This window comes from Eucalyptus grandis, chromosome 2 (genome assembly GCF_016545825.1).
Source record: "Eucalyptus grandis isolate ANBG69807.140 chromosome 2, ASM1654582v1, whole genome shotgun sequence".
NCBI lineage: Eukaryota > Viridiplantae > Streptophyta > Magnoliopsida > Myrtales > Myrtaceae > Eucalyptus > Eucalyptus grandis.
The window spans coordinates 30813246-30825369 of NC_052613.1; the positions used below are offsets into that span (position 1 = coordinate 30813246).

General features: G+C 41.9%; 2 protein-coding genes across 2 annotated transcripts; both read right to left on the reverse strand.

Moving 5' to 3' along the window:
* Positions 1-965: 965 nt before the first annotated feature.
* On the reverse strand, positions 966-5761 carry LOC120290634. Its single transcript, XM_039306974.1, has 8 exons — positions 5447-5761; positions 3934-4016; positions 3453-3510; positions 3078-3127; positions 2845-2913; positions 2433-2678; positions 2298-2384; positions 966-1151 (listed from the first exon to the last, which is right to left on the reverse strand). The coding sequence occupies exons 1-8, from the start codon at positions 5610-5612 to the stop codon at positions 966-968; spliced, it is 945 nt and encodes a 314-aa protein (XP_039162908.1). The 5' UTR covers positions 5613-5761.
* Positions 5762-7503: 1742 nt separating this feature from the next.
* LOC104432314 (F-box protein At1g55000-like) lies at positions 7504-10961 on the reverse strand. Its single transcript, XM_039306975.1, has 4 exons — positions 10938-10961; positions 10724-10743; positions 10250-10571; positions 7504-7905 (listed from the first exon to the last, which is right to left on the reverse strand). The coding sequence occupies exons 1-4, from the start codon at positions 10959-10961 to the stop codon at positions 7504-7506; spliced, it is 768 nt and encodes a 255-aa protein (XP_039162909.1).
* Positions 10962-12124: the final 1163 nt, after the last annotated feature.

Here is a 12124-nt window from a genome sequence, read left to right on the forward strand (position 1 = left end):
AAAAGACGCATATGTGCTTTATGTTTGTTTTGTTTTGTCCATCAACTCATTATTCTCCTTTGTATAGGTGGCAAAGCAGTTGAAAATTCTTAACCTTTTATGTTGTAGAATAAGATGTACTCCTAACCTTTTGGCTTTTACAGAGTTGGAGATACTCAACTTGGTAGGCTGTACTAGACCGAAGCTAATCCACGCTTCTGTTGGCAATGTCAAGAGACTCGTTTACTTGGACTTGAGATGGTGTTGTTTTCTCAAGAAGCTGCCAGAGCAAGTGGGCGAATTAGAAGAACTAAAAGAACTTAGGGTGCGTTTGGTTGGACTTTTGGGGAAAGTCTTTGGGAAAATGCAAAGGACTTTGAGGTTAAGGAGTTTTTTAAAATGCAAATTGCGTTTGGTAAATTGTAATCTAAAAGTCCCTTGTAAAGTACCTTTAAGCAAAATGGTGTTTGGAAAAATTTACATTTACAAAGGGCTTTTATAAAAAAAATTAAAAAGAAAAAATAAATGGTTGGCCGGCAAAGGGTAGGGGCTGCTGGCAATCGAAATTGTCGTCGGCGGCCGAGGTCTCAAGTTGCAAGACCTCACGCGGCCACGGAGACCACAAGTCCTCCTTCATCTGTTGCTCCATCCACCACCATCAAGTCTCACCCCGCCCCCGCCTCACCGACGTCGCCCTCACCGTCGTTGTCGTCGCTTGTGGGAACGCCTTCCTCTCCCTCGACCTCTCCAGACTCGGACGACCCGGATCTGGGTTCGCCGGAGGTCGGGCGACCCAGAATCTTGATTGCGGCCACTCGCACGACCCGGATCTGGGTCTCGGTGACTCAGGTGACCCAGTCGGAGGTCGCACGACCTCACCGCGACCGAGATCCGGGTCGCCCGAGTTGCCGCAACCCGGATCCGGGTCGCGCAACCTCCGACGACCCAGATCTATGTCGCCGGAGGTTACGCGAACTCGCCACGACCTAAAGGTCGCGGCGATGCGACTCCCGAGGGTCACCGAGGTCATGCCACTGGCCGGTGACGGTTGCCGTGACCACACCGGCCTCACGCCAACCTCCGTCGAGCCCGTCGTCGAGTGCGTCGTCGCCCCTCACAATCTCGCTCATCAATCTCAACGAAGAAGAAGGTGAACAATTACGAGGGCAAAACTGGAAAATGAAATGTTAGTAAGGATATTTATGGAAGAAAATTTATCACTTATTGGCCTCTCAAGCATTCCGAGAAGGCTGAATGCCCAAGGCACCTCCTACTCCCACGCCTTGGGCTTTCACCTTCCAAAGGCCTCGCTTTGCCTCAATCATCTTTGCAAAATAATTTCTCAAACACCAAATTTTAGCCTAAAGGGCTTTGAGTGCTCAAAATGGCTTGGCAAAGCCACTCCCAAACGCACCAGGTTGGACTTGAATTAAAAAGCTTCCGATGTCAATCAGTTCTCTAAGGAATCTAAAGAAGGTCAAAGCCCAAGTTTGTCCGGATTTGGGGGATATTCGTAGCTCAATTGGAAATCTTTCTTCTCTCCTGCACCTTAATCTAGAAGTTTGTTGATCATTGAGAGAAATCCCTAACTCAATTGGGGATTTATAGAATTTGCAACATTTGAACATGAATTGTTCTGCGATTGAAAAGTTACCCAGTGCTATTGCGAGATTGAAAAAATTGCGGAGTCTAATTCTCACAAATTGCTGTAGTCTGGAAGGGGTTCCAAATGAAATTGGTGACTTGTCTTCACTCGAGATTCTCCAAATCACTAATGCACGAATGTCTAGCCTACCAGAAAGCATCCGAAATCTTTCTTTTCTCAAAATGCTTGACTTAATTAGGCTCATTCAATTATTGGTCAATCGTAAGATCGAGTATTCGGAACTAACTTTTCTATCAAGTGCAATGGCCATCTGATTCTTGGGGTAGCTTCTACTGTATATAGCCAGACTCGAGTCTCTCTTCGCTTGGAGCAAAAAAGGTGTACGTCCTCTGGCTTGGCCACAGCGGATGATGGATATCTTGGCCACAGGGTCATATTCATTATTCAGGCATCAGTGCACCTACTAAAGCATGCTCAGCCACTAGCAAAATTCTCATCATACGGTCAACAGCCATAGCTACATTACACCGGACGTATATACCATGCATGATAAGCAACCAACTTCTTCTTTTCAGATGAGACAACGGCATTTTTATTCTCTGGTCCGGCCATGATTCTCTCCAGAACATTGGATATCTCACGTTTAGCTACGTCTCCAATTCACATGTGCTCTGACGTTTAGCCACGTCTCCAGACGAAGCATCTAAGCTACCCAGAGGCTGCCACCTCCAACTTCCTGGGATCGTAGATGATATCCAAACAGGAGTCTCTCCAGGTGGGCATCCCTACCCGAGTCAACCTGATGAGGAACTTCCAAGTATCATTGACTATCCACAAACATACGTACCTGTATACCATGAAAACCATATACAATATGAAGCATAAAAAGAAAGACGGTCTTGTATGGCATCCGCCATATAAGAGAAGATAAATATGACTTAAAAGCAGCAAACATGCAATATGGCTTTGCCATCACCTGTCTTCCTTGATCATTATCACTACATATCTTTGGAGCAAAAATATCTGGTATTGGATGTTGAAACCTTATTCTCATTATATGAAGAAGACCCATCCCAAATAAGTTATAGTCAACCTGCCATAAATTAACCTCAAGTGCATCAAGAAACACACATATGAAAGACAGCAAGTCTGGGCATGAGCGCATTAATGACCCATCCTTGCAAACTCGCCCACTATAGAAACAGAGAAAGGCAAATTTGGATAAGATAGAAAGATAAACTGATGTCGCAAGATAATACCAGAAACTGAAGCAGATAGGGAATATGCGATTCATGCGGCTGCAAACTTCTGTCAAATACTGCCCCTCCCTGGAAAATGATGTTGGACCATGAATAAAAAAGAAATAGACAAACAAGATGACTATAGGCACGTGTATTGCATGACACTTTTTTTTTTTTGTCAAAACTAATATATTTATCACACAATAAGTTAAACCCAGGACTTAATATTTTTGAAGAATGACAAACTATACCTTCAAGGCTTTCTCCATGGCTAGAGAGACAGCATTTGTAAATGCATCCCCTGTGCAATTCAACAGTGACCAATTAATTCCACACTAGTAGCAGAACAGTAAGAGACTAGTTTGAAATGGGACATGAATTCGAAATATATAAAAGCACAAATAATTCAAACAAATTGAGATAAAGTCTACAGCAACATTATATTACGAGGACATTGACAAAAACTGGTCAAGTAAAACCACAGCCATGTTGCCAAAAGAACATATCACCCTGAAAACACACAAGCTAAATGCTAGAGGTATTGTGAACTGAGAGAAACGTTGATTAATTTCTTTAAACCAGGATATGCACAAAGCAGCCTATGCATCTGTAACACGCACAAGTACCTTCAGACGTTGGATGGATAGGAATATCTGTACATGGTACATACAAATAGGGTAAAGCCTACAAGAAAAAAAAAAAAAAAAAAAACATAATTTAGAACCAGTACGAAAAAAATGTACCAGATATTGCTGTCTCATAAGCTATGCCATGGACAAGCATCATGTACTTTCACAATAGATTGCTTGGAGCCCCGTAAGCTCCTCATTTGTTATTTAGACATTCAACTAGTGTCCAGCCAGTCAAAGAAAGTAGACTGTTGCCAATATGGTGCCTCTTGCGAGCAGAAAGGGGAAGAAACTTTCTGCATCCTGAAATTGCTTTTTATCTTGTAGCATATACCTCAACTCAAGTCTGTAAACCCATGCTGGTTTAAATTCTTCATCGGCAGAGAGGAAATTACTTTCATTGCTCCACAGCTCCAGGGGGGTAAAGCAAGTACTTGGAACAATTAAAAAACTACAAATAAACAAGGACTACACTCACCTTATGCACATGTAAGAAAGTTTTTTGACCAGCAGGAGTTGAACCATATACTCTTATTACAGGAACCTCATTCACTTTTTCACCTTCATCAATCAATCATGAACAAGATTATGAACATACAAAAGTCAATATTTGTAGCTAAATTTCTAGCTACTGTATAGTAAATGTAACTGTTATTTTTGCAGGTTAAAGGTCAAATCCTCACACAGAATTTTAAAGATTGACATGGGACCACGCCACATGAAAACTGTAACTGCACCTTCTTCTCTTTGCATCAGCAACGGAAAAGCGAATTTCAAATATGTCATCATCAAGACAACTACACTCTCCAAACGAAAAGTAATCATCAGTCTACAGAAGAAGACGATGAGATGAACAATGCCCACCAAATATTAAGAAAAATATTCAATACTCTCTGGATTTTCTAAGCAACCAAACCAATCATGTAATAAATTATCAAGACACCAATGTGCTGATTCAATGACTCTGTGCTACAATTTTAATCAATCCTTGCATATATCCATGCCAGGCAATTACTTAACATCAATCCAGCAGCCCCAACAAGAAGTCCGAATAAGACATCCACGGACAAACTGATAAGTTCTTCATAACAGAACACTAAGCCAAGCATATTCCTTGCACTCATAAGAAAGCAAACATTTTGTCTGCAATGCAGTGACTAATTGAGTCCTACTCTAGCAAACAAAACTAACAGCTTCCAGATTCAAAACACAGGCTTCTTTGGCATTTCCTACTTACCACTAGATTCCATAACCAAAGAAGTGAACACAAAAATTATGCTTCAAAAGATGAGAGCAGACTCTCATTCTTTTTTTACCAAAGACGCTTTACATACATTTTATTACGATAAAAACATAGAATAACTTCAAAAGCATCGCTGTTCCTAGGAGAAGACAACATCAAGACCCATTCTAAGATTCCAATTCAGCCACAGCTCCAGGAACCAGCAAGACCCAACAACATTACTGCGTGGCAACTACCTATTACCATCATGGGCACAGTAAAACGAGTCTTTCCATCTGTTTTCGTGCTTCCCCTAATGCCCATATTCCCACAGTCTCATTCTTTTTTACTAAAGACACGTTAGATACAAATTATTACTATGAAAACATTGAATAACTTCAAAAGCACCGCTGTTCCTAGGAGAAGACAACGTCAAGACCCATTCTAAGACACCAATTCAGCCACAGCTCCATGAAATGGCAAAACCCAACCACGTTCCCACCCGCGGCTACCTATAACCGTCGCGGGCACAGTAAAAAAACGAGTCTTTTCCATCTGTTTTCCCGCTTCCCCTCTGGGAGAAGACAATATCAAGACCCATTCTAAGACACCAATTCAGCCGCAGCTCCATGAAACAGCAAGACCCAACAACGTTCCCACGCCGCGACTATACATAACCGTTACGGGCACAGTTAAAAAACGAGTCTTTTCCATTCGTTTTCATGTTTCCCCTACTGCCCATATTCCCCACCGTCCGAACCGCCCGTACCTTGAAAGCTGCTGTAACAAACATCGACGCCCGGGATCGGGCGCGCCATGTAGTAGTCGATGGACACGGTCCGGGCGCTGAAAATCGCGGGGTCCTTCTCCGGACCCGACGCCGCTGTACCGGGCTGCGAACCTTCTCCCTCCGTCGGGAGTGGCGGCTCCTCCATCTGCGGAAACCTTCCCACGACCCTCGCTCGCGGAAAACGCCGGAACGCAGTGCGCGGTTAGCCCGACAGTCGATCGCCGGCGAGAGCTCGGAGGCGCTGGCCGGTGGTAACCGACCGCGCGAAAGTCAAGAGCGTCTTTTCCAAGCTTTTTCCAATTTTTTCCCTCTCGCTTGTTCTCGTGCAGTGCAGTAACTGAAGGCCGGAACAGGAAAATGGACCGAGAAAACTCTTTGGGCCGATGAATTATTATAAGTTACCTCGGAACGGTTATTCTACTACTGTCAAATATAATGATAGATTCCGACCAAAAAAAAAAAATTTAATGATGGATTCGGTCAAAAAAATATTTAAAATAGATTATTAATTGGTTTTATATACTAAATAAATGCTAACAGCAATGTTCAACTAGAGCTATTAGCTTTTAATAACTCAACAACCAAATTACAATTTTATAACTTTCAAATAGATTAAAGAAATAAGAGTATTAAAACTTTCAAAAGTGCAATCAAATTAGAAAATTTATCGTAAATGTACAATTGAGTTCTAAAATTTTTAAAAAATACTATCAAGTTTTAAAACGGATTAATAACTTTAATATGAATTAAGATGTGTGCATCAGTTGAATCAAAACTACTTCATAACTTTATTAAAGAAAAATTTGTGTATCGCTTGAATTAGGATCTGTAACTTCATAAAAGAATTAATGACATTAATATGTTGACAACTTGTACGACTAAATATTTATAAATTATTAAAATGAACAATAATTTTGGAACAATCAAACAAACCTCAGTATTTTCCATGAAAGTTTGGGTATAAACAAGTCACAAGCCAAATACGTCGCCGATCTTTTTTTTTTTACAAACTGTTACTAATCAATATTTATAAACTTACTCATACGGAACACCAGAACAATCCTCGTAAGTGGTGATGCTCCCGAATTACAGACCTTCAAGAGGTTTGTTCAACAACAATAGTCATCGAATTCAAAAGATCTGTCCACCCATAGCTACATCTACAAGCCCAGCTGAAAGTTTATCAACACCTCCGATCATAAAATAGCCACCACCCTTTTCCTTTCTGGACAAATGCAAATTACAAATGCATTACATAAGGTTCTATCCTCGTCCTAGGCAGGACGTTAAAAGGCCTACAAGGAAACGGAGGGAGAACCTCCCTAGGGAGAGTGACCCCTTATGCCCCTATTCCTAAATGATGGGGCTCCACCCCTAGGGACGGGACCCTAGGTGGGGGTGGAGTCAGCTGATAGGCGTCACCCTGCCTTTGCAGGGGCCTTTCCGACACTAAACTAAAGGGGGTATTGGCAGCTCCCGTGCCAAGAAAAATGTAGCGGCTAGACTTAATGCCTGTAAGACTCGAATCTGAGCAGGTCGTTAAACTATTCAATGAAAGGTAAAGGCGGGAGAACCGCCCTCGGGTGGGAGACCCCGTACTTACCTTTCCCCAAACATTGACGAGGAATGGGGGGGCCCATGGAGGTGGAGGGAGGTAACCAATCCTTGAAACACCACGTTTGGGGAAACTCAGGCTACGACTGGGCTGGCTTGGGGTAACCAATCCATGACCCTCGCCCGGCGTGAATGGGTGTGGGTGGCAACACCTGCTGCTAGCTGGACATGCCTTCGGCACTGTTCTTGAACCAACAGGTTTAGTCAGTACCCTAGTTTAGGAACAGTGCCGGACAAATGCAAATTACAAATGCATTACATAAGGTTCTATCCATAGAGTGATGGGGAAACAAGCTAATCGACGATTGGAGTTGCCCCAAGAATGCAAAGAAATAGATACGGCTTGGTGGAATTGAAGATTCACACACATGGAGAAATAGGTTGAACCAGTCCCGTGCTTGAGGCTGCTATCACCAGTCATTTCATCTTATTAAAGCAGCCATAATGTTGCCTAACCATTTCACCTGTCTCTCCCACCTAAGGTCTTCGGAGAATTTCGAGAGTGCAGCCCTTGGGTCACCATCAGAGATAGACAAGTAGTACTGAGCAGTCCCATCATCGACCTGCATGCTCCTCCTAAGCGAGTCGAGTATTCTCTTCTTCCCTCGTTCAGAGTTTGTCCTCTTTAGCAAAGAACTTATCTCTATGTCCCGGACGCCTTCTGGGTAAAGCACGGCGACTTCCCTCTTTGCATGGTTATCTCGCTCTATGTAGCATGTGTAATTGATAAGAATGTCAGGGTTGCTTATGGGGATTAACAATCTCTCCCTCGGATATATACCATGATCACTCATGATGTTGTTCAAGCGCTTTATGTCCATGACCTGACAGCACAAAAGAAATTCTTTAAGCATGTGACATGCGGTATAGACAGGCACAAAAAGGATATGCTTGACAGAAACGTTGAAGCAGGGAAAAAAGAAATTTCAGGGAAGCCATTCTAAAAGTAAGTCTCTGCCAACGGTTATCAAAACATTGAACCCAGAGAGATCTAGCTACATGACATCATTATTGACACTTCAGGGATTATTATTGTAATAACCTCATCTCTTGTCCCACATCGCCTAGGGAGGGAGATCTTGGTTAACTTATAAGGTTTGGGTCCCTCTCACCTGTGTAACGCGTTTCACGTACGCTTTCGCTGCGTTGAAAACAAAGCCGTGAGGGAGGGTGGGCCGGTGGGCCACGCCTCCAAAGCAGACAATATTATGGCTTGGGAGAGGGCGGGCTAGTGGGCCGCGCCTCTGCCCCTGCATAACGCGTTTTAAAGCCGTGAGGGAAGAGACCGTGGCTGGGATGGCGGTTTGTCTGCGCCAGGACGGGTGACCCAAAGCGGACAATATTACACAGTGGGGCCCGAGATGTTACAATTATGACTACAACCATGGAAAATTTCCATATAAAGACATTCATTTCCTAGTTGCACAAACAATTTAAGTTCTGCTCTCAGAATTTGAGGTTCACGTTCAACCATTTCGATGAATCAATACCACCACTGCAGAATCATCTATTATTTTTATGTCAATGTTATTGAGTCAAAGGAACTATCACGAGGATCACGAAGTGCATTGCCCATCATTTCACACGGATCACTTGTAAAATCTGAGCATCATTTAGTATCGTGTGTTCTGGCAACTAAGAGATTGTGATTATCTATTAAGATAATCAATATATAGTCGTCAATCAAGCATATCTTTTTGCTATTACTAACTGGAGATGCTTCTTGCTTGGCAAACTTAAGAAAACTTTACCACATGAAGATATTTCATAATGTTCTACATGAAGAGGACCCTATGCTCCCTAAGACATAACATTTTTGTCCAAGCCCCAACCTTCCAAGTGTAACCGGTTCCTTTTCCTTCTTTATATTTTAGGCTTCACTAAAAGATGAAGTCACTCCAAACTTACAAAATTCGCATGTCAATTAGTCTGGCCTTCTCTAATGGGAATAAATCTATAAGGTTTGCAGTAGTAAATTCCAATGAGCATCTATCCTACCACCTATTTGATACAATATAGAGCCACAGCGTAAAATTATAACTAACCCCACTCAATGGGATAAATCTGTCATTAACGTTGAAGTCATTCAACCGCCAGCCTGCACAAAGAAGCTATGAACATCATCAAATGATATGTACACTGTGTAGCATCTTGTCAACAATTTTCTTCTCCTAGTAAATTCCCCAAGCTAACCTTTTATCAAAGAGGCCAGAACCCAATCGAATGGAGGTATAAAAGAGCCATGCCCAAAATTGAACAAAACTATGTACTTAGACAATCCTGCACCAATCAACAGAGCTATCCAACTTTGGCCATTATAATGGAGGAATGGCAGAATGCTTCTTCAAGGAGAAAAGCCTCTGCAAAGACCTGATAATTGTCGCTACCTGTACAGCTTTCCTCAACCAACAAGTCCTCAGCGTTCTTCGGGATTCGCCATTTTAGCAATCAAACTCAGGATCACAAATTCTTATATTATGAAAAGCACCTAACCCATCCCCACCCATCCTTTCAGCGCCAATGAATAACCAAATAGACAATCTATGCTGGAGAAGAAAACCGGATGGATTCCAAGCCATCAGCAAAGCAAACCCACCAGAAATTCCATGAAAATTCACAATAAGGCTCCCAGCTTCCGTCCACTTCACTCAAACGGACCTACCCACGTCTAACCCTGGCTACACATGACCACATGCAGAACAAACCTACGTGACTTCCGAAACATCAGAAGGATACTACCAAGAAACCTTCTTTGTGAAGTTTCAAAAGCTGTAGCCGCACACACCACTTTAGCTAACTTTTAAATGAAATCGCAATCCATTTGTTCTTCAGAATCAGCTGAAAGTGAATCTCCATCGAAAATGCAGCGCCAAAACATGTCATTTGCAACGTTTAGAGTATACTACGCGAGAAAATCATTTCGCCACCAACATAATTCACAGTTTTGCTCACAATCAATACAGCAAAAAGGATTGTTTGGCTGTTTGTGTTTCCTTTTTTCTCGACACCCTTCCACTTGTTATGACATGTTTGTCATTTTGAGTATAAGTTTTTGTTGTTGAGACCCCTACTGTATAGATGTTGGTTAAAAGTCAATATATTTTTACCTTACCAAAATATATATATATATATATATATATACAGCAAAAGGGACAGAAACTCCATTACCTGAATGGAGTACTTCACAGCGAGGCTCACAATGCTATCGCCGCACTTAATCCGGTGCGAGATGGCAAACTTCCCTATGCCGTTATCCCTCCAGAAGCTACCCGAGCTCGGGATGCCGACCATCTCCTTCAACCTCCAGGGGGCTGCAAAGGCTTGGGTGACCATGTTGTGATCAAAGGCGACAGAGCTCCAGATGCGGTAGATGCAGCTTGCGCGGGCCAGGTCCAGGACGGGGAGCCTCTCAAAGATGAGCCAGAGGGTGTTGCAGTAGGCGAGGGCGAAGAAGTGGGAGTTCATCGTCGAGATGGTGGAATTGTTATTTCTTTTTTTTCTTTTTTTTAATCTTTTGAAATCTTAATGTAATTATTTTATTATCTTTGATGTTAAGTAACTATTTATTACACTTGTAACAATCCTTAAAGATAATAACAATTTATTTTAAAGGGAATGACTGTGCTGGTCATTATTTCTTACCTTTCCAAAGAGACGAGGACCTTGATTACATCTCAAAATCCTAAGAGCACTCATAGCATCTGTATCGCACCGCCTCTCATCTTCCCATTCGTCCTCAACTTTAAAAACATTTATTATCGAGCAAGTAACTTATGACACAATTGACAGTCCCATAATAGCGACTCTCGTTGCGTGTTTATAGCTCGTCTATTTGACAAAGGTTTCTAAACTTTACCAAGCCGCCATGCACGACGCCCATCCGATAGGTTCGAATATTGAGAAGGGTTGACATATTTCCAACTCTGAAAGGAAAATGAAAGGAGAAAAAAAAAAGGCAATATCACGGACATGACTTCTAGTCCTTAACTTGGGCGAGTGGACAAAGCAGAAAAAACGGCAATCGGAACCGGATTCTTCCCACGCCAAGAAAAAAAACGTCTGAATCCGATCCTCCTAAGTCGGTTCGAAGCTCCTCCGATTTCATCTGCCACCTAATCTTTTCCTTAAGGAGGGAGGGATACGGCGTTAAGGAAGGAATCTGATGCCCATCCCACCCACCGCTCCCACTTTTCTCACCTCTTTAGAGCTATAGCAAAAATACAATGAATAAAAAAAAAAAGCTATGGCAAAAAAACCCTTTTAAAAAACACTTCGCCTTTTGGCGACGAAGGAAAATCTCCAGTGAGGCAAAACAGATCCCGTCATCGGCCTCCAGGTCAGCCTTTCTAGCTAAATGGATTAGAAAGTATTGGGCTTAATTGGAGCTTTATCATTCTTTACTTCTTTTTTTTCATTTTCTGTGTTCTTTTATTGTTTGCAAAATTTAGGCCTCAACAAATGAGACTTCATAAATTACATTCCAAGCGAAAGTAACTCTTTCATATAGAGTGTGAATGACCAATTGAATAGGTAGTTTCAATGAGTTTTGTGTGCGCATTTTTCTCCATACATAGCAATTTCAGCTTTTGCATCAAATATCCCTTAACATGGGTTGAAAGCATCGGGCCATTTTTCTCTTTGCTCCAATTATCAATCGATCATTTCACACATTATCTCATTTTCACCGTCCAACGGTAAAGTTTGGATTCTTCTATGTATAATTATTCTTTTCATAAGGAACCAACGATCGTGGAAGATTTAGAATAACTTATAGTAAAGGCCCAATGAAAAGTCTAGCACTTTATCTAGTGAGTCCCTCTTCTTTCTCCATTAGCTTTGGAATATTAAACTTTACACTTTACTTGGCCAAGGAAACACACTTTGAATATTTTTTGTTTTAAGAAAAGGCTCACCGGACAACTTGTGTGCGGCTAAAAACTGGGAAGGGTTTCTTTCAAGAATGAATGCTCCAGTAACAACTGTCCTCCACCTTCTTTTTTTTTAAAAATCTTTTGAAATCTATCTTGGAAAACTAATATATGA